General features: G+C 45.3%; 1 protein-coding gene across 1 annotated transcript in view; it reads right to left on the reverse strand.

Annotated features, from left to right (window-relative positions):
- Positions 1 to 23,002, reverse strand: part of emilin1b (elastin microfibril interfacer 1b) — a 75,292-nt gene that overhangs the window by 45,851 nt on the left and 6,439 nt on the right. The window contains exons 3-4 of the mRNA XM_080200889.1: positions 3,363 to 3,544; positions 1,023 to 3,200 (exon numbers count right to left, since the gene is read on the reverse strand). Of these exons, the coding sequence (XP_080057015.1) occupies positions 1,023 to 3,200; positions 3,363 to 3,544 (2,360 nt within the window). The remainder of the gene's footprint in view (positions 1 to 1,022; positions 3,201 to 3,362; positions 3,545 to 23,002) is intronic.

The raw sequence follows: 23,002 nt of genomic DNA on the forward strand, positions 1-23,002 counted from the left end.
TCCTCCAACTTTGGTGTCGTCAGCAAATTTACTAATCCATCCTTCTACACCCTCATCTAGGTCATTTATAAAAATGACAAACAGCAGTGGCCCCAAAACAGATTCTTGAGGTACACCACTTGTAACTGAACTCCAGGTTGAATATTTCCCATCAACCACCACCCTCTGTCTTCTATCAGCTAGCCAATTCCTGATCCAAACTGTTAAATCGCCCTCAATCCCATGCATCCGTATTTTCTGCAATAGCTTACCATGGGGAATCTTATCAAACACTTTGCTAAAATCCATATACACCACGTCAACTGCCCCACCAGTGCCCCAAACAGTTGAAGTATAACATCTTTAATTCTATATTCAATTCCTCTTGAAATAAAGAATAGCTTTCCATTAGCCTTCTTGATTACAAGCTGTACCCGCATACTAACTTCTTGTGACTCATGCACAAGAATATCTTGATCCGTCTGTACCTCAGAATTCTGCATCTGTTCTCCGTTTGAGTAATATGCTGCTTTTTCTATTCTTCCTGTCAAAGTGAACAACTATAGTGCAAAAGGAGGCCATTCAGCCCATCGAGTCTGTACCAACCACAATCCCACCCAGGCCCTATTCCCATAACCGCACACATTTACCCAGCTAACCCCCCAAAACTAGAGTCAATTTAGCATGGCCAATCAACCTAACCTGCACATCTTTGGACTATAGGAGGGAACCGGAGCATCCGGAGGAAACCCACACAGACACAGGAAGAAAATGCAAACTTCACACAGACAGTGACCAAGACTGGAATTAAACCTGGTGCCGTGAGGCAGCAGTGCTCACCACTGTGCTGCCTTTTTCCCCCAAATTATATTCCATCTGCTAGATATTTTCCCACTCACTCAATGTATCTATATCCTTCTTTAATCTCCTTATGTCTTCTTGATAACACACGTTCGTACTTCTTAATAACATACTTTCCTACCTATCTTTGTGTCAGGAGCCAAGTCGAGTATGTGTTTCTCCAATTATTCAGTGTTACTCACCAATGAAGTCCTGAACTTTGAAGTTGTGTATTTCGCTGTATATGTCAGCCACAGACTGGTTCAGGCTTGTTATTTTCTTGTTTAGCAGATCCAGCTGAGTGTCCTGAATACTTTGCAACGTCCCAGAATGCACCTGCAGTGTGTTATTTAATTCCCGCTGACAGTTCCACAGGCTGGAAACATGTCTATTTAAACCTTCTTTGATTTTCTCCAGACTCTGTGAAACTGAATCTAACTTGACACAGATGTTCTCCAGTTTGGATACTCGTTGGCCAAGTCCTTCACTAGAGTCCCTGCACTCATCAATTTCCACCACCAGATGGCTACTGAACTTTCCCAACTCATTCTGGAAATTGATGAACTTATTATTTGTATCTTCAATGTGATCAGTCATCTCTTCCTGAATCCTGCTGATACCTGTGACCAATCTATTGGTGCTTTCAGAGAAAGTTGTGTTCAATATGTCTGTATTGTGGCTCTGCTGATCAATGAAGTCTTGAAGGACCTTCAAGGTGCTGTTGACTGAATTGAAGGTTAATATGACATCTCTTAACTCTCCCTGCATTGAGCCAAGGTCAATGCCCAAATGGCCACCAAATATTCCAAGTCCATTCAGGGTCTTGTTGAAGGTTTCCATTTTAAATAACAGGTCCTTATAATATTCAGCAGGATCCCTGTGCTCCTCTTTTAATCTGTTTAATTCTTTCTGAAGTGCTGAGCAAATGAAGCTACTATTATTCTCACAATGGCTAACTCTCTCCTTCAGTTTGAGCAACTCCTCAGTCAGTTTGCTAATTCGTCTATCAGTTTCATTCCTATTCAAAAGGGTTTCGTATTTAATCCTGTTGCAAACTCTAGAATTGGTTTCAATGGAACTCTCCAAATTCCTGAGATTTGAGCTAATTAGGTCCATTTGTTCCTCATTAGAATGGATCATTGATCTTAGCTGTTTGACCTCCTGCTTGAACTGTTGCAGCGTGTTCTTGAATGAATTGCCTTCCATTGTGAGGTTGTGTATGTTTGATCCAATGTTTTGAATGTTATGCGCATCCTTCACAATTTTTCTCTGAAGCTTTGCTAAAATATCTAAGATCTCAGAGGTATTTAGGTCATCTTGTGTCATAGTGACATGGGGAGAGCTACAGATTTGAGCACATCCGTTGACAGCTACTTGCACCTTGGATTCCAGCTCATACATTCTCGATGACACTGTCAACAACTTTTCTCCATCAGGCCCCACAATGCTTTTCAGCTTTGCAACATCTTTACCTAAACCAATGACAGTGTCTCGGACCCAATCATCAAAGACGGTGCCATTATCCAGAAAAGACACCGCTGTGTTGATTCTCTTCTCATTTCCATTGATCCTGTCCCCAAATTCATGCCTCAGATTCTTGAGATGTGACAGAAGGCGCTTTTCAAGAGTTTTCTCAGTTAAGTTGAGTCTTTGTTCAATATTTTGGAATTGTTTACGGAACGGGTCATTCCATGGAGAGCTGCCTGAGGATGAGCCAAGAAGCTGCTTGTCCAATCTTTGATTCAACGCCCCCACCACGTCTGATAGAGACGTAAGCTTCTGCTCCACATCCTCCACCTTTGCTTTTGTGCTGTCTATTTCCTCACAGCAAGAGTTTGTTTCAGATCCAGGCATTCCACTTATGTGTTTATGGATACTTTGAATTAGATACCGATTATGTTGCTCAGTGGCATTAAATATTCTTCCCAGTTCTCGCAGCCTCTGCCTATCTTCCTCCTGCTGCTGTCGGAGAAGCTCAATGTCAGCTCGACAGGAGAAACATGAATTCTGTACCCGGCGTTCCACCTCCCTCACAAGCTCTCCCTTCAGATCTGACCATTTCTGGCCAGTCCCAGACTGACCTCCAGCACTTGTGTCTGGTTTGATTGTGTTTAGGAAGTCAATCTCTTCATCATGTTCCTTTACTCGATGATCAATCTGATGGAGCTTTTCCTGGATCTCATTGATGGTCTCCTTCATGTCAGGGTGGGATGCAGCATCAGCTGGCTGCCTCCCATTTATTGCCAACTCTATCGCTTTATGCATTTCCTCCTGGAATTTCTCATTCATTCCTCTAATGGTGGACTGAAGGTTGTGAATTTCTAGGCTCAACCTTTGGATCTTCTCTTCCATCTGATGGGTTTTATCAGAATCCATTCTACCTGTGAAAACATAAATATAAAGACAACTTAAGTATTTGAGTGAATTGAGAGTCACCAGGAATTAGTAAGAGCAAGGTCATAGGAATGCAACTGCCCTTGGCTTAGGGACAAAAGGAAGGTTCATTATAGGCCAAACGCAGATTGTTACCAAGGCTCACATACCTTCAACTGATGGCTGCGTCCCAGAGGGATCAGGCTGTTGTGGTCTTACAGTCACAACTTCAGTCTGCTCTGGTGAATTCATCAAACAGTCGTCTCCTGAATAGCCATGACAACACCTCCATTCCATTTCCGTCACCATTTTGTAGGCAACCTTGTATCGTGGTTTCATGAAGGAACGATAACTACAAGAGACGTTTCAGAATAGGGCAATTTCAGCATGAATGTAACCATAACATTAACTCACGCAAGAGAACAGCAACTAAATCACAATGTACTTTATTCAGCCTCAATATCACCTCAGAAGCCAAGTCAATATTAGTTAATACTCCCATCACTGTCTGTGAGCTGTAACCGTAAACATTGGCATCACTGTCTATGGGCATTGTCATCCAAACACTGGCATCATACAAAGTAGGAGTAGGCCATTTGGCCCCTCAAGCATGCTCTACCATTCATAAGATCATAGCTGACCACATTTCTCCACATTCTCATCTACCTTTGGCATGAAATGGTTAATATGACTAAAATTAAAACCTTCTTCCAGAAAATTGAACAGTTGAGAAACTAACCTTAAGACAATCTTAAGGTGATCATAAGAGAGAGAATTTTTAAAAGGATATTTTGACTGAAACAGTTTGAAGGTCAAGGAGAACAAAAGATATTTAATAACAATTGAGCACAAGATGGATTCAGGTAAAGAAAGAATAGAAAAGATGGGCAGAGCTTTTCTCTCACAGCCAATGCATAATGTTGGAGCAAGTAATTCCCTAGGGGACAGATAACCACTGCAGATAAACCCAGATCAGGAACAATAAGAAGTCTCACAACACCAAGTTAACGTCCATGAGGCTTATTTGGAATCACGAGCTTTCGGAGCGTTGCTCCTTCATTAGGTGAGTGGAGAGCTGGGTTCACAAACACGGCAAACACATCTCCACTCACACTTTCTGTACCTGTAAAGATTTGCATGCCAACCATTATCTTGCAATTGTGTCTCTGCCTATATATCCCGTGTTTGTGAACACACCTCTTCACCTGATGAAAGAGCAACATTCCGAAAGCTCACAATTCCAAATAAACCTGTTGGACTTTAACCTGGTTCTGTGAGATTTTTTACTGTGCCCACCCCAGTCTAACGCCAGCATCTCCACATCAGATCAGGCTGCACAGGGCTCAAGGAAGTATATAAATGGTTTGGGACAGAACACAAATTCCACATTTCCTACTATCCACAAAGTTCAGGTATAGTGAATGAATCAACGAAATTTGCTTTTATGTATGAGAAAAGGGCAATTTGCATGAGAACAATATAAACAGCTGCATGGATTAAGGCAGGAGGTGAGAGGTCAGCAGATTATATGCAGCGTTGAAGGGGAAGTCACGACAAAACAAGCTGAAGTTCCCAGAATTGGGGAAAAGGTGATGGTTAAGATCATATCTGACAAACCAGGATTTGCACCCAGTGGATAGGGCTGGAGGAGATGGTTATAACCAGTGATTCATGCACCTGTGTAGATATCAACTGCAGGGATACCAAAAGCACTGGTCACTGATTCTGTTTTACTAATGTTGACTGGGATGGTTTTCTGCTTAATTTACAGAATATCAGTTGGAATGTCAACCCTTGAAGACTGATAATCCTGGCCATGGGATCACTGAGCTGTGTCAAACCTTTGACACAACTGAAGGGGGCTCTGTTGCACTGAGCAATGCAGAATGCAACATATCTCAAGGAGCAAGTAAGTGGCTCGAAGATGCAGCTTAGCTCTGCTACAACTGGGATAGCACAATAAGAAGTCTCACAACAGCAGGTTAAAGTCCAACAGGAGTTCATTTGGTAGCACAAGCCACAAGCTTTCAGAGCGCTGCTCCTTGCACAAGTGTCAAAAATGTTTGGAACCACTGGCTCAGTTGTAAATTTCCCGATTTAAATTTGCTTCACATACACAAGTTGGGAAGTTGAGTTTGAATTTGTTTGTGATATGTTTATCTAACATAAAATCTCTGGGTGGGACACTTGGAGATTATTTCCTATCTGTTCCGACTTAAAGCAATGGCGAAAGGAGGTCAATGTGGAAAATGCATCTGAAGAAAAGATTACCAAAACTCCATCCCTTCCTAAAGCACCACAAACTATTCCACCTGAAACCGTTAAAGCTTCACCTTTCTCGCCAACTGAGCCGCCTTGTCCTAGCACGAGTCCCAGAGTGGCAAATGGCCTTGTATTAATCAACGGGAAGCAAAGATTGTGTGATGTGCACTGTGAGCTGGTAACTTTAGTCCTACACATTTCCAGTATAACCCTGCCCCAGTGGTGTCTATCTCATGTTCTACACCACCCTGCTCAGCCAACTGAGGACTGAAGCAGTCCAACTTAACAGATCCCCAGAAAAGCCTCGATCCAATTGCAGTTTGATCAATGATTTAATTCAGAAACATCCAGAATTAATTCCACTGATGTGGCTGCCATGGATCAGAAGGTGATAGCGTCACAAAGGTCCTTCTGGCCTTGGTGAGAGAAGCCTTGAACTTTGGCATCTTCTTTCTGGGAGTATCAAACATCCTGGAGATTCCTGGCGGATATGGCTCATGACCAGAGGAAAATGCTTCTCATTTGGCCCCAAATGTAGAATTGAGGGCAACAGGATCACTGGCGAAAGTACCAGCCACGGTGTGTGATTTGCCTTGTACATACACAACTACATATGGGCAGTACACTGCTGAATAAAGATTGGCATCTTAACAGCACTCCTCAATTCCACATTAAGTAGGCTTTGTGGTCTGTTTACATCAGGAAGAACAATTCCATCAAGTGATTGGACAAGTGATTAGGCCATTATTCCCACAAAACTCATCTCCAATCTCTGTGGCCTGGGCCTTGGCACCTCCCTCTGTGACTGGATCCTGAACTTCCTAACCCACAGACCACCATCAGTAAGGATAGGCACAACACCTCCTCCACGATCATCCTCAACACCGGTGCCCCACAAGGCTGTGTTCTCAGTCTCCTACTATACTCCTTATAAACCTCTAACTGTGCGGTTAAATTCCCTCCAATTCCATTTTCACATTTGCTGATGACATCACCGTAGTGGGTCGGATCTCAAACAATGATGAGACAGAGAACAGGAACGAGATAGAGAATCTGGTGAACTGGTGCGGTGACAATAATCTCTCCCTCAATGTCATCAAAACAAAGGAGATTCTCATCGACTTCAGGAAGCATAAAGGAGAACATCCCCCTGTCTACATCAATGGGGATGAAGTAGAAAGGGTTGAGAGCCTCAAGTTTTTAGGTGTCCAGATCACCAACAACCTGTCCTGGTCCCCCCATGCTGATGCTATAGTTAAGAAAGCCCCACCAACACCTCAATTTTCTCAGAAGACTAAAGAAATTTGGCATGTCAGCTACGACTCTCACCAGCTTTTACAGATGCACCATAGAAAGTATTCTTTCTGGTTGTATCACAGGTTGGTACGGGCTCCTGCTCTGCCCAAGACTGCAATAAACTACAAACGGTTATGAAGGTAGCCCAATCCATTACGCAAATCAGCGTCCCATCCATTGACTGTCTATACTTCCCGCTGTCTTGGCAAAGGAGCCAGCATTATTAAGGTTCCCACGCACCCTTGACATTCTCTCTTCCACCTTCTTCTGTCAGGAGAAAGATACAAAAGTCTGAGGTCACAGACCGACCGACTCAAGAACAGCTTCTTCCCTGCTGCTGTCAGACTTTTGAATGGACCTACCTTGCTTAAGTTGATCTTTGTCTGCACCCTAGCTATGGCTGTAACATTACATTCTGCACCCTCTCGTTTCCTTCTCTATGAATGTACGCTTTCTCTGTACAGCACACAGGAAACAATACTTTTCACTGTATGCTAATACATGTGACAATAATAAATCAAATCCGATCAAATCAAATCAAGTGCTGGATAGTCCCTGTAATCCCTGGTGACTGTTTCTCAAGTGACATAATCTTTGTTCCGTTTCCAACAGAGCTTTGAATGTGAAATTGACCATTTTTTATCACCATTCTTTTACAGCTGGCTGTGAATACTGCCGAGGACCATGGAGGAAACATCTGTAACATCAGCCATAGTCAACGCAGCATCGGTATTGTGGCAGGACCTCCAAGGAGGCTGAAAGAGAAATGGCTGGTTGCAGATGATATTAAAAGTTTCCGGAACCTATCAGCCTTTATGGCCAAATGTGATCAACTGACCCTGAATATGCAAGTTTTTTCAACTTGGCCTCTGAGGTTTCACAATGGGAGGCAGGAGAAGCATTATATAGTCACATGAGCAGCCAGTACAAATACCCCTGCATCTGTGCTAAGCTTGAAGTGTGTTGGAGTCTCTAACCTGATGGACCGGAAATCCTGGGAACACTGGCAAGCTTATCCTGGGAAGTCTGAGAATGGTGGTGGCATCAAAATTTGTCCCATCTTTTTAGTGACAGGAATGGAGCAGAAACTCTAGAAATGTCCCCTCCTGCCGTGGTTAACCATACTTTGCTAGGCAGCTTTTGCCTTATGTTGCAGACATTTCAAAATGGTAGTGGAATGAATTCCCTTCTTGCGCCATTTTGATGCGCTGGGATTAGAGTGTTGTTATAGAATCATAGAGGTTTACAGTATGAAAACAAGCCCTTCGGCCCAACTTTTACACTGGTTGTGTAAAAGATGGGAAGGAACTGAGCTAAACTGGCTATGGATGTTTCTGGTGGCGTCTTCTAGCAGCAAACTTTATACAAGTCTTCAAGGCTTGAAAACAAACAGGATAGGAGCAGTGATTGTCATAAGAACATAAGAACATAAGAAATAGGAGCAGGAGTAGGCCATCTAGCCCCTCGAGCCTGCTCCACCATTCAATAAGATCATGGCTGATCTGAAGTGGATCAGTTCCACTTTCCCGCTCTCTCCCATAACCCTTAATTCCCTTGTCTGTCAAAAACCTATCTACCCGCGTCTTAAATATATTTAGCGAGGTAGCCTCCACCACTTCAATGGGCAGAGAATTCCAGAGACTCACCACCCTTTGAGCGAAGAAGTTCCCCGTCAACTCCGATCTAAACTCACCCCCCCTTATCTTGAGGCTGTGCCCTCTAGTCCTGCTATCCTTTCTAAGTGGGGAGAATCTCTCTACCTCTACCCTATCCATCCCCTTCATTATCTTATACGTCTCTATAAGATCCCCCCTCAGCCTTCTAAACTCTAACGAGTACAGACCCAGTCTATTCAGTCTCTCTTCATAGTCCAACCCCCTCATCTCCGGTATCAGCCTAGTGAACCTCCTCTGTACTCCCTCCAAGGCCAATATATCCTTTCTCAAGTGCGGCGACCAAAATTGCACACAGTACTCCAGCTGCGGCCTCACCAGTGCCCTGTACAGTTGCAGCAAGACCTCTCTGCTTTTATATTCTATCCCCCTCGCTATAAAGGCCAGATTCCATTCGCCTTCTTGATCACCTGCTGCACCTGCAGACTGGGTTTTTGCAATTCGTGCACAAGGACCCCCAGGTCCCTCTGCACTGTAGCATGTTGCAGTTTTTCGCCTTTTAAATAATAATCCCTCCTATTATTATTTCTGCCAAAGTGGATAACCTCACACTTGCTAACATTATACTCCATCTGCCAGGTCCTTGCCCACTCACTCAGCCTATCCAGATCTCTCTGCAGACTTTCCGTACCTTCCACGCAATTTGCTTTTCCACTCATCTTCGTGTCGTCAGCAAATTTTGTTACCCTACACTCAGCCCCCTCCTCCAGATCATCTATGTAAATGGTAAACAGTTGAGGCCCCAGCACCGATCCCTGCGGCACTCCACTGGTCACCAACTGTCAACCAGAAAAGCACCCATTGATTCCAACTCTCTGCTTCCTGTTAGACAACCAATCCTCAATCCATGCTAAATTGTCATTGTCATCCGTCCACAAGGTGTGTTGGATTACTAATTGTCAATGATGCATCTTGGCAAAACTGGATTACCATCATCCTGGATTGTAAATGTGCCTCATGTGGCACCAACAATAGACTAAATTGATGCTGTCACTTCTGCAAACCATCCAGTACAAGGTGATAGGCAAGGATGCGAGCAAGGAAAAGTTGAAGGCATTGATATTGACTTAAAAATTCTTGTATTTACAGAGTCTGTAGACTGTGCTTGGTGAGTAATTGGGTAGGTACGTTGCCCCTCTGTCAGTCCACCTGCTCCCCACACAATCCAAAATACAACTGCCTGATACCAGTGCCATATATTTTCATATCTATTGTACTAACCCTAACCCTGGCATTACACCTGGGCACTGTAACTGCAAACACATCACTGTCATAGAGTCATAGAGGTTTACAGCATGGAAACAGGCTCTTTGGCCCAACTTGTCTATGCCGCCCTTATTTTTGAAAACCCCTAAGCTAATCCCAATTGCCCGCATTTGGCTTATATCCCTCTATACCCATCATGCCCATGTAACTATCCAAATGCTTTTTAAAAGATAAAATTGTACCCTCCTCTACTACTACCTCTGGCAGCCTGTTCCAGACACTCACCACCCTCTGTGTGAAAAAATTGTCCCTCTGGACACATTTGTATCTCTCCCCTCTCACCTTAAACCTATGCCCTCTAGTTTCAGGCTCCCCTATCTTTGGGAAAAGATATGGGCAAGGTTTTAGAAAAAATTATTAGGGATAGGATTTATAGTTATTTGGAGAGTAATGAATTGATTGGAGATAGTCAGCATGGTTTTGTAGCGGGTAGGTCGTGCCTTACTAACCTTATTGAGTTTTTTGAGAAAGTGACCAAAGAGGTGGATGGGGGTAAGGCAGTTGACGTGGTGTATATGGATTTTAGTAAGGCGTTTGATAAGGTTCACCATGGTAGGCTTCTGCAGAAAATGCAGATGTATGGGATTGAGGGTAGTCTAGGGAATTGGATCAGGAATTGGTTAGCAGATAGGAGACAGAGGGTGGTGGTTGATGGTAAATACTCGTCATGGAGTTCAGTTACGAGTGGTGTGCCTCAGGGATCTGTTTTGGGGCCACTGCTGTTTGTAATTTTTATTAATGATCTGGATGAGGGTATAGCTGGGTGGATTAGTAAATTTGCTGATGACACCAAAGTCGGAGGTGTGGTAGATTGTGAGGAAGGGTGTCATAGTTTGCAGGGAGACTTAGACAGGTTGCAGAGCTGGGCCGAGAGGTGGCGGATGGAGTTTAATGCGGAGAAGTGTGAGGTGATTCACTTTGGTAGGAATAACAGATGTGTTGAGTATAGGGCTAACGGGAGGACTCTGAATAGTGTGGATGAACAGAGGGATCTAGGTGTATGTGTACATAGATCCCTGAAAGTTGGGAATCAAGTAGATAAGGTTGTTAGGAAGGCATACGGTGTCTTGGCGTTTATTGGTAGGGGGATTGAATTTAGGAGTCGCAGCGTCATGTTGCAACTGTACACAACTCTGGTGCGGCCGCACTTGGAGTACTGTGTGCAGTTCTGGTCCCCACATTACAGGAAGGATGTGGAGGCTTTGGAGAGGGTGCAGAGGAGGTTTACCAGGATGTTGCCTGGTATGGAGGGGAGGTCCTATGAGGAGAGACTGAGGGATTTGGGTTTGTTTTCGCTGGAAAGAAGGCGGCTAAGAGGGGATCTTATTGAAACATATAAGATGATTAGAGGTTTAGATAGGGTGGACAGTGATAGCCTTTTTCCTCGGATGGAGAAAGCTAGCACGAGGGGGCATGGCTTTAAATTAAGGGGGGGTAGTTATAGGACGGATGTCAGGGGTAGGTTCTTTACCCAGAGGGTGGTGAGGGACTGGAATGCCCTGCCTGCTGCAGTTGTAAATGCGCCTAGTTTGGGGGCGTTTAAAGAACAAAGAACAACCCAGCACGGGAAACAGGCCCTTCGGCCCAACGAGCCCGCGCCGCCGCATCACCCTACACCTATTCTACCCTGCATGTCTACGAATGGGACCCTACTCAGTCAGATTCAGGGAAGAAATAGTGTCAATTTGGTAAACCAATCAGCCTAAGAGCACATCTTTGGGGTGTGGGAGGAAACCGGAGCGCCCGGAGGAAACCCACGCAACCACAGGGAGAATGCGCAAACTCCCACAGACACAGGCCCAAATCCATGTGTCTGCACAGCCAGCAGTGCTAGTCACTGAGCTGTTGCGGCGTCCATCTACCGGTCCAGGATCAAGCACACACACCGACATGAAGTACTAGGCCACTCCTGGACTTCCAAGAGCAGCCCACGCACGACCCGCCGTGTGCATGCCCCTCGCTTGACACGAGGTGGACCTCCACCTGTGGAATAAAGACAAAAAATATTAATCATACAGCCTGCCCTTCCGGTGTCTCCCGAGGTTTAACCCTATTTAATAGCCCCTACCATATCCCTCCATTCTCGTTTCACTCATGTGCCTATCTAACTGCATCTTAAACGAGTCCAACGTTCCTGCCTCCACCACCCTACTCGGTAGCGCATTCCAGACCCCCACAACTCTCTGCGTAAAGAACCTTCTTCTTACCTCCAAATTATACCTCCCCCCCCTCACCCTTAAGTGATGACCTCTCGTGTTCGTACCCAGTCTAGGGAGCAGTCTCTCACTATTAACTCTATCTATTCCCTTCAGTATCTTTATATACCTCTATCATGTCCCCTCTCAATCTCCGTCTTTCCAAGGAGAATAGCCCCAGTCTCTTCAATCTCTCCTCGTAACCCAGTCCCCCCATGCCAGGCAACATCCTGGTAAACCTCCTCTGCACCCTTTCCAGAGACTCCACGTCCTTCCGGTAGTAAGGTGACCAGAACTGGACGCAGTACTCCAAATGCGGTCTAACCAACGTTCTGTATAACTGAAGCATTAGACGGCAGCTTTTATACTCTAAGCCCCTTCCTATAAAGGCTAACATCCCATAAGCCTTCCTAACAACGTTCTCCACTTGTGACGCAACCTTCATGGATTTGTGAACCTGCACTCCCAGGTCCCTCTGTACGTCTATACTCCTAATCGGCCTACCTTTTATCACATAGCTCCTCTCTGCATTATTCCTTCCAAAATGCATCACCTCGCATTTGTCAGGATTAAATGCCATCTGCCACCTATCTGCCCACTGCACCAACCTATCTATATCCTGTTGTATCACCTGACAATCCAGTTCCGTACCCGCCAACCCTGCCATCTTGGTGTCATCAGCAAACTTGCTGAAATGACATTACTGTTACTAGAGAGGTGGTGCTCGACAGACTGGAGGGGCTGATTGTGGACAAGTCCCCAGGACCGGATGGAATGCATCCGAGGGTTCTGAAAGAAATGGCGGAGGTTATAGTGGATGCATTGGTGGTTATTTTTCAGACGTCGCTGGATTCCGGGGAAGTGCCGGAAGATTGGAAAACGGCTAATGTTACACCGTTGTTTAAGAAGGGTGCCAGGCAAAAGGCAGGGAATTATAGGCCAGTTAGTTTAACGTCTGTGGTAGGTAAAATGCTAGAATCCATCATTAAGGAGGAAATAGCGAGGCATCTTGAAGGGACGCAACACGGTTTCATTAAAGGGAAGTCGTGTCTGACAAATTTACTGGAGTTCTATGAGGATGTGTCTAGGGCGGTGGATAGAGGAGAGCCGGTGGATGTGGTCTTTCTGGATTTTCAGAAGGCGTTTGACAAGGTGCCTCACAAGAGGTTATTGCAGAAGGTCAGGGGGCATGGAGTTGGGGGTAGGGTGTTAGCGTGGATAGAGGATTGGTTGTCAAATAGGAGGCAGAGAGTGGGGGTCAACGGGTGCTATTCGGATTGGCGGATGGTGACTAGTGGAGTGCCCCAGGGGTCGGTGTTGGGGCCTCAGCTTTTTACCATTTATATAGATGATCTGGAGGAGGGAACCGAGTGTAGGGTGTCGAAATTTGCTGATGACACCAAGATTGGGGGAACGGCAAATTGTGCGGAGGGTGTGGAGAATCTGCAGAAGGATCTAGATAGGCTGGGCGAATGGGCCAGGAAATGGCAAATGGAATTTAATGTTGGCAAGTGTGAGGTGGTCCACTTTGGTAGGAATAATGGTAGGAAGGACTATTACTTACGGGGCGAAAATCTGCAGCAGGCGACGGTGCAGAGGGACCTCGGGGTCCTTGTGCATGAGTCGCAAAAACCCAGCTTGCAGGTGCAGCAGGTGGTCAGGAAGGCGAATGGGATGCTGGCCTTCATAGCGAGGGGGATTGAATATAAAAGTAGGGAGGTCTTGCTGCAGCTGTATAGGGCATTGGTGAGGCCGCAGCTGGAGTACTGTGTGCAGTTTTGGTCGCCGCACCTGCGCAAAGATATTTTGGCTTTGGAGGGAGTGCAGAGGAGGTTTACTAGGCTGATGCCGGAGTTGAGGGGGTTGAACTATGAGGAGAGGCTGAATAAACTAGGCTTGTACTCGTTAGAGTTTAGAAGAATGAGGGGAGATCTCATTGAGACGTATAAGATGATGAATGGGATGGATAGGATAGAGGTGGAGAGACTCTTCCCACTGAAAAAAGACAGTAGGACTAGGGGGCACAGCCTCAAGATAAAGGGGGGGCGTTTTAGAACGGAGTTGAGGAGGAACTTCTTCACTCAAAGGGTGGTGAATCTCTGGAATTCTCTACCCGTTGAAGTGGTGGAGGCTGCCTCGCTAAATATTTTTAAGAAGCGGGTTGATGGGTTCTTGATAAGAGAGGGGATTAAGGGTTATGGGGAGAGGGCCGGAAAGTGGAACTGAGCCACGACAGATCAGCCATGATCTTATTGAATGGCGGGGCAGGCTCAAAGGGCCAGATGGCCTACTCCTGCTCATATTTCTTATGTTCTTATGATCACACCACCTACGCCCTCTTCCAAGTCATTTATGTAGACTACAAAGAGGAGAGGTCCCAGTACTGAGCCCTGCGGCACACCACTGGTCACTGGCCTCCAGCCCGACAAGGTACCCTCCACAACTACCCTCTGTCTCCTATTTCCCAGCCAGTTCTCAATCCACCTAGCTACCTGGCCTCGTATCCCATGCGCCTTAACCTTTTCTACCAGCCTACCGTGAGGGACTTTGTTAAACGCCTTACTGAAATCCATACAGATGACATCAACGGCTCTCCCATCGTCAACCGTTTTTGTCACCTCCTCAAAGAATTCCACCAGATTCGTAAGGCAAGACCTCCCTCTAACAAAGCCATGTTGCGTATCCCTAATCAGATCGCAACGCTCCAAATGCTCATACATCCTACCCCTAAGTATTTTTTCCATTAACTTCCCTACCACCGACGTCAAACTCACTGGCCTATAATTCCCAGGGTTATCCCTACTACCTTTTTTGAACAACGGGACCACATTTGCTACCTGCCAGTCTTCTGGGACCTCACCTGTGTCCAAAGAAGAGACAAAGATGTGCGCCAGAGGCCCAGCAATTTCATCTTTCGCCTCCCTAAGCAGCCTGGGATAAATACCATCAGGCCCCGGAGCTTTATCCGTCCTTATGCTACCTAAAAGCCCTAGCACTTCCTCTCTCGTAATAACTATATCCTGCAACTGAACCTCCGCTCCCTCCAAGAGACCGCACGACTCCGAACCCCTCTCCTTCGTGAATACCGACGCAAAGTATTCATTCAGGAGCTCCCCCATTCCCTCCGACTCAATACACAACTTTCCGCTCTTGTCCCTAAGAGGACCAATTTTCCCTCTAACTACTCTCTTGCCTCTAATATAGGAATAAAATGCCTTAGGATTATCCTTAATCCTACCAGCCAAAGCCATCTCATGCCCTCTCTTCGCCCTTCTAATTCCCCTTTTTAGCTCCCTCCTACTCTCTCTATATTCCTCCAGCGCACACTCCGTACCCATTTGTTTTGACCTAACATACGCCTCCCTCTTCTTCCTGACCAAGTCTTCAATATCCCCCGTAATCCACGGCTCTCTAATCCTACCTTTCCTATCCTTTCGCTTAACCGGAACAAACCTCCCCTGCAACCATTTCATTTTGTCCCTAAAAGCCTCCCACTTGCCAACCGTGGACTTGCCAGCTAACAGTCCCTCCCAGTCAGTTTGCTGCAGCTCCCTCCTAATCCTGCCATAGCTCGCCTTTCCCCAGTTCAGCACACTCCCGTTTGGACGGCACTCGTCCCTTACCATTTTTATCCTAAAGTAGACGGACTTGTGGTCACTGTTCGCCACATGTTCGCCTACCTCTACCTCACCCACCTGGCCCGGCTCGTTTCCCAACACTAAATCCAGTATAGCCCCTCCCCTAGTCGGGCTAGTTACATACTGTTCTAGCGACCCTTCCATAACACATTTCACAAACTCCTCTCCCTCCGTACCCCCAGCTCTAGGCCCCCTCCAATTCACTCCGGGAAAATTAAAATCACCCACTACAACCACTCTATTCTTCCTGCACCTGTCCAAAATGCCCCTGCAAATGCCTTCCTCCACTGACTTTGGGCTGTTGGGTGGCCTATAGTACACCGTGAGAGATCCGTGGATAGGTTTATGGACGAAAAGGGATTGGTTTAGGTTAGTGGGTCATTGTTTTTTAACTGGTCGGCGCAACATCGTGGGCCGAAGGGCCTGTTCTGCGCTGTAATGTTCTATGTTCTATGTTAATGTTAATGTGTGGGTTTAGTAGGCAGTTAGGAAGGCAAATGAAATGTTAGCATTTGTGTTGAGAGGGCTAGAACCCAAGAGCAGGGATATAGTTCTGAGGCTGTATAAGGCTCTGGTGAGACCCCATTTGGAGCATGGTGAGTAGTTTTGGGCCCTGTATCTAAGGAAGGATGTACTGCCTTGGAAAGGGTGCAGAAGATATTCAAAGAATGATCCCTGAAATGAAGAGTTTGTTGTATGAGAAACAGTTGAGGACTCTGGGTCTGTACTCGTTGGAGTTTAGAATGATGAGGGGAGATCTTATTGAAACTTACAGGATACTCTGAGGCCTGGATAGAGTGGACGTGGAGAGGATGTTTCCACTAGTAGGAAAATCTAGAACCAGAGGGCACAACCTCGGGCTAAAGGGACAATCCTTTAAAACAGAGATGAGGAGGAATTTCTTCAGCTGGAGAGTGGGGAATCTATGGAACTCATTGCTGCAAAAGGCTGTGGAGGCCATGATTGAATGACAGAGCAGACTCGATGGGCAGAGTGGCCTAATTCTGCTCTTATGTTTTTATCATCCTTGAAGTCATACTGCATTGGACTGTTGACCTGAGTGATATGTTGAAGGCTCAGCAGTGGTACTCAAACCCAATACCTTCGAGCTCAGGGGTATTACCCTCTAATAAATAGACTAAAGACTAAATAGACTAGACTAGACTAGACTAGAATAGACTAGAGAGACTAAATAGACTAGGTCTGTACTCATTGGAGTTTAGAAGAATGAGGGGGGATCTTATAGAGATGTATAAGACAATGAAGGGGATGGATAGGGTAGAGGTGGAGAGATTCTTCCCACTTAGAAAGGACAGCAGGACTCGAGGGCACAGCCTCAAGATAAGGGGGGATGCAGGGGGGGGCAGGGGGTGCAGTTTAGATCAGAGTTGAGGAGGAACTTCTTCACTCAAAGGGTGGTGAATCTCTGGAATTCTCTGCCCGTTGAAGTGGTGGAGGCTGCCTCGCTAAATATATTTAAGTCACGGGTAGATAGGTTTTTGATGGACAGGGGAGTTGGGGGTTATGGGGAGAAAGCGGGAAAGTGGAACTGATCCACTTCAGATCAGCCATGATCTTATTGAATGGCGGGGCAGGCTCGAAGGGCTAGATGGCCGACTCCTGCTCCTATTTCTTATGTTCTTATGTTCTCCTTATAACTGTCAGTGGTATAGTGATAATATCACTGGATTAGTAATGGAGACACAGATTCAAGTTCCACCAAGGCAGCTGGTGGAACTGAAATGCTAATCTCAGGAAAGGTGACCATGAAACTATCATCGACTTTTATAAAAACCCATCTGGTTCACTAATATCCCTCGGTGTCTGGTTTCCACATGTCTCCTGATCCACAGCAATGTGGTTGACTCTCAACTGCCCTCTGAAATGGCCTAGCAAGCCACTCAATTCAGGGTAATTAGACATGGGCAATAAAGCGTGGCCTTGTCAGTAATGCCCACATCCCATGAAAGAATAAATGAAATATCATCTGTGGTCCTGTTAAGAAACACTCACATCATTGCCTATGATCACATTTTATTTACTCTTTCACAGGGCTTGGGCATTGCTGGCTTGGCCAACATTTATCGCCTATCCCCATTTCTCCTGAAAAGGTGATGATGAATCTCCTTTAAAAGCAGCAACCTCTGTGGTGTCGGTGCTCCTATACGGCTGTTAGGAAAAGAGTTCCAGCATACTGACCCAGTGACAGTGAAGAAATTGCAATATCATTCCAAATCAGGATGATGTGGAACTTGGAAGGAAATTGCACTTGCTGTATCCTTGCACCAGCTGCACTTCACCCCTCCCAATAGAAGAAATTGCAGGTTTGGAAGATGCTGTCATCATATAATACATCCAGCTGCCACAGTACATTAATGGTGGAGGGAGGGAACATTTAAGTTGATTGGTAGGGTGTTTGTTAATCAAGCAGACTGCTTTGACCTGGATGGTGTGAACTGTTTCTGGAGTTGCACTCTTAGAATCCCTAGAGTGTAGAAGGAGGCCATTCAGCCCATCGAGCCTGCACTGATTATAATCCCACCCAGGCCTTATCGCTGTAACCCCATGAATTTACCCTGTTAATCCCCCTGATCCTAAGGGACAACTTAGCATGGCCAATCTACCTAACCCGCACATTTTTCAATTGTGGGAGGAAACTGGAGCACCTAGAGGAAACTGACACAGACACAGGCAGGATGTGCAAACTCCATACAGACAGTGACCCAAGGCCAGAATTGAACCTGGGTCCCTGGTGCTGTGCAGCTGCGCTAACCACTGTGCTACCCCAGGCAAGTAGGGAGTATTCTGTGGGGTGGCACAGTGGTTAGCACTGCTGCCTCACAATACCAGGGACCCAGGTCAACTCCTAGTTTGGGTCACTGTCTGTTCTCCCCATGTGTGCGTGGGTTTCCTCCAGGTGTTCCGGTTTCCTCCCATGGTCCAAAAAGGCATGCTGGTTAGGTGAATTCGCCATGCTAAATTCTCCCTCAGTGTACCCGAACAGGAGCTGGAGTGTGTGACTAGGGGATTTTCACAGTAACTTCATTGCATTGTTAATGTAAGCCTACTTGTGACACTATAAATAAACTTTATTCAATCTAATGGTAACTCCCAAGATGTTGATAGTGGATGATTCAATGTTGGTAATGCCATTGAATGTCAAGGGATGATGGTTAGATCCTCTCTTGTTGGAAATGGTCATTGCCTGGCACTTCTGAGGTGCAATTATTTGTCACCTATCTGCCCAAGCCTGGATATTGTCCAGATTTTGCTGCATTTTGACATGGGCTCCTTCCATTTCTAAGGAATTATGAATGATGTGAACATGGTGCAGTCATCATCAAACATCTCTACTTCTGACCTTATGGTGGAAGGAAGGTCATTGATGAAGCAGCTGAAGACAGTTGGGCCTGGGACACTAGGTACTCCTGAGGTATTCCTGTAATGATGTCTTGAGACCGAGATGATTGACCTCAACACCCACAACCATCTTCCTTTGTGCCAAGAATGACTCCAACCAGTGGAGAGATTTTCCCCAATTCTATATTTCTATCTCATTGAATGACTAAGCTGGCTTATGGCCGATTTCTGCTCATATTTCTCATGTTTTTATCTTCATCACATGGAGTCAATCGAATTGAATGAAGACTGGGGAGCAGGAGGCAGCTGAGATGGATCATCTACTCAGGTTGAAGATTGCACAGATTGCTGAGGTGTCCATTAATGAATTAATAAACATTTGTTTAGCCTCCATAACTGAATGTGGCACAGCTCTGAAGCTTTGATCTGATTGGTTGATTCTGCATCAATTTGATATATCTGAGGATTTGCTAAGCTGTTTAGAGATTATTCAGAGGCATCGAATATCGAGTCACCTGACAGCAGATTTTCTCACCAGAACAAAAAACATTAACGAAACAGATATTTTTAATGACAATCACTTTAGATCCAGATTTTCCAATTGAATTTAAATTTCACCAACTGCCAAGGTGGGAACTCTGTCTCCTGAAGGTTAACCAGTGATATTATCACTTGGCCACCACCTCATGCTCACATTCACATCACAGTCCGTGTGTACTGAAACCAAATACTCACATCACAGTCCGTGTGTACTGAAACCAAATACTCACATCACAGTCCGTGTGTACTGAAACCAAATACTCACATCACTGTCCGTGTGTACTGAAACCAAATACTCACATCACTGTCCGTGTGTACTGAAACCAAATACTCACATCACAGTCCGTGTGTACTGAAACCAAATACTCACATCACTGTCCGTGTGTACTGAAACCAAATACTCACATCACAGTCCGTGTGTACTGAAACCAAATACTCACATCACTGTCCGTGTGTACTGAAACCAAATACTCACATCACTGTCCGTGTATACTGAAACCAAATACTCACATCACTGTCCGTGTGTACTGAAACCAAATACTCACATCACTGTCCGTGTGTACTGAAACCAAATACTCACATCACAGTCCGTGTGTACTGAAACCAAATACTCACATCACAGTCCGTGTGTACTGAAACCAAATACTCACATCACTGTCCGTGTGTACTGAAACCAAATACTCACATCACAGTCCGTGTGTACTGAAACCAAATACTCACATCACTGTCCGTGTGTACTGAAACCAAATACTCACATCACAGTCCGTGTGTACTGAAACCAAATACTCACATCACAGTCCGTGTGTACTGAAACCAAATACTCACATCACTGTCCGTGTGTACTGAAACCAAATACTCACATCACTGTCCATGTGTACTGAAACCAAATACTCACATCACAGTCCGTGTGTACTGAAACCAAATACTCACATCACTGTCCGTGTGTACTGAAACCAAATACTCACATCACTGTCCGTGTGTACTGAAACCAAATACTCACATCACAGTCCGTGTGTACTGAAACCAAATACTCACATCACAGTCCGTGTGTACTGAAACCAAATACTCACATCACTGTCCGTGTGTACTGAAACCAAATACTCACATCACAGTCCGTGTGTACTGAAACCAAATACTCACATCACTGTCCGTGTGTACTGAAACCAAATACTCACATCACAGTCCGTGTGTACTGAAACCAAATACTCACATCACAGTCCGTGTGTACTGAAACCAAATACTCACATCACTGTCCGTGTGTACTGAAACCAAATACTCACATCACTGTCCATGTGTACTGAAACCAAATACTCACATCACAGTCCGTGTGTACTGAAACCAAATACTCACATCACAGTCCGTGTGTACTGAAACCAAATACTCACATCACTGTCCGTGTGTACTGAAACCAAATACTCACATCACTGTCCGTGTGTACTGAAACCAAATACTCACATCACTGTCCGTGTACACTGAAACAAAATACTCACATCACTGTCCGTGTGTACTGAAACCAAATACTCACATCACTGTCCGTGTGTACTGAAACCAAATACTCACATCACTGTCCGTGTGTACTGAAACCAAATACTCACATCACTGTCCGTGTATACTGAAACCAAATACTCACATCACTGTCCGTGTGTACTGAAACCAAATACTCACATCACTGTCCGTGTATACTGAAACCAAATACTCACATCACTGTCCGTGTGTACTGAAACCAAATACTCACATCACTGTCTGTGATGTAACTCATGATGTGGGTATGCCGGCGTTGGACTGGCGTAAACACAGTAAAAAGTCTGACAACACCAGGTTTTAGTCCAACCTATTGATTTGATAATATACTTATTTGATAATAAAGCTTGTGAGTATATTATCAAATAAATAGGTTGGACTAAAATCTGGTGTTGTCAGACTTTTTACTGCGATGTAACTACCACCCCTTAATTTAAAGCTATGCCCCCTCGTGCTAGCTTTCTCCATCCGAGGAAAAAGGCTATCACTGTCCACCCTATCTAAACCTCTAATCATCTTATATGTTTCAATAAGATCCCCTCTTAGCCGCCTTCTTTCTAACGAAAACAACCTCAAATCCCTCAGTCTCTCCTCATAGGACCTCCCCTCCATACCAGGCAACATCCTGGTAAACCTCCTCTGCACCCTCTCCAAAGCCTCCACATCCTTCCAATAATGTGGGGACCAGAACTGTACACAATACTCCAAGTGCGGCCACACCAGAGTCTTGTACAGTTGCAACATAACGCTGCGGCTCCTAAATTCAATCCCCCTATCAATAAACGCCAAGACACCGTATGCCTTCCTAACAACCCTATCTACTTGATTCCCACTTTCAGGGATCTATGTACACATACACCTAAATCCCTCTGTTCATCCACACTATTCAGAGTCCTACCGTTAGCCCTATACTCTACACATCCGTTATTCCTGCCAAAGTGAATTACCTCACACTTCTCCGCATTAAACTCCATCCTCCACCTCTCGGCCCAGCTCTGTAACTTGTCCAAGTCTCCCTGTAGACTAAGACACCCTTCCTCACTATCTACCACACCTCCGACTTTGGTGTCATCAGCAAATTTACTAATCCACCCAACTATACCCTCATCCAGATCATTAATAAAAATTACAAACAGCAGTGGCCCCAAAACAGATCCCTGAGGCACACCACTCGTAACTGAACTCCATGTCGAATACTTACCATCAACCACCACCCTCTGTCTCCTATCCGCCAGCCAATTCCTAATCCAATTTCCTAGATCACCCTCAATCCCATACATCTGCATTTTCTGCAGAAGCCTTCCATGGTGAACCTTATCAAACGCCTTACTAAAGTCCATATACACCACGTCAACTGCCTTACCCCCATCCACCTCTTTGGTCACTTTCTCAAAAAACTCAATAAGGTTAGTAAGGCACGATCTCCCCTCCACAAAACCATGCTGACTATCTCCAATCAATTCATTACTCTCCAAATAACTATAAATCCTATCCCTAATAATTTTTTCTAAAACCTTGCCCACAACAGAAGTAAGACTCACCGGTCTATAATTCCCGGGGAAGTCTCTGTTCCCCTTCTTAAACAACGGGACAACATTCGCTATCCTCCAATCTTCTGGCACTATACCGGAGACCAACGACGACCTGAAGATCAGAGCCAGAGGCTCTGCAATCGCCTCCCAGAGAATCCTAGGGTAAATCCCGTCCGGCCCAGGGGACTTATCTATTTTCAAACGCTCAAGAATATCTAGCACATCCTCCCTATCAACTGCAATACTGTCCAGTTTACAACCCTGTAACCCAGTGTTCTCCTCAGCTACATTTATGTCCCCCTGCGTGAACACTGAAGAGAAATATTGGTTCAATGCCTCTCCAATCTCTTCCGGTTCCACACATAAATTCCCACTGCTATCTCTAACTGGCCCTAATCTTGCCCTAACCAACCTTTTGTTCTTAACATATCTATAGAACGCCTTAGGATTCTCCTTAATCCTATCAGCCAAAGTCTTCTCATGTCCTCTTTTAGCCCTTCTTAACTCTCTCTTTAACTCCCTCCTAG

The sequence above is a fragment of the Carcharhinus amblyrhynchos genome, chromosome 12 (genome assembly GCF_965287045.1).
Source record: "Carcharhinus amblyrhynchos chromosome 12, sCarAmb.v2.hapA, whole genome shotgun sequence".
NCBI lineage: Eukaryota > Metazoa > Chordata > Chondrichthyes > Carcharhiniformes > Carcharhinidae > Carcharhinus > Carcharhinus amblyrhynchos.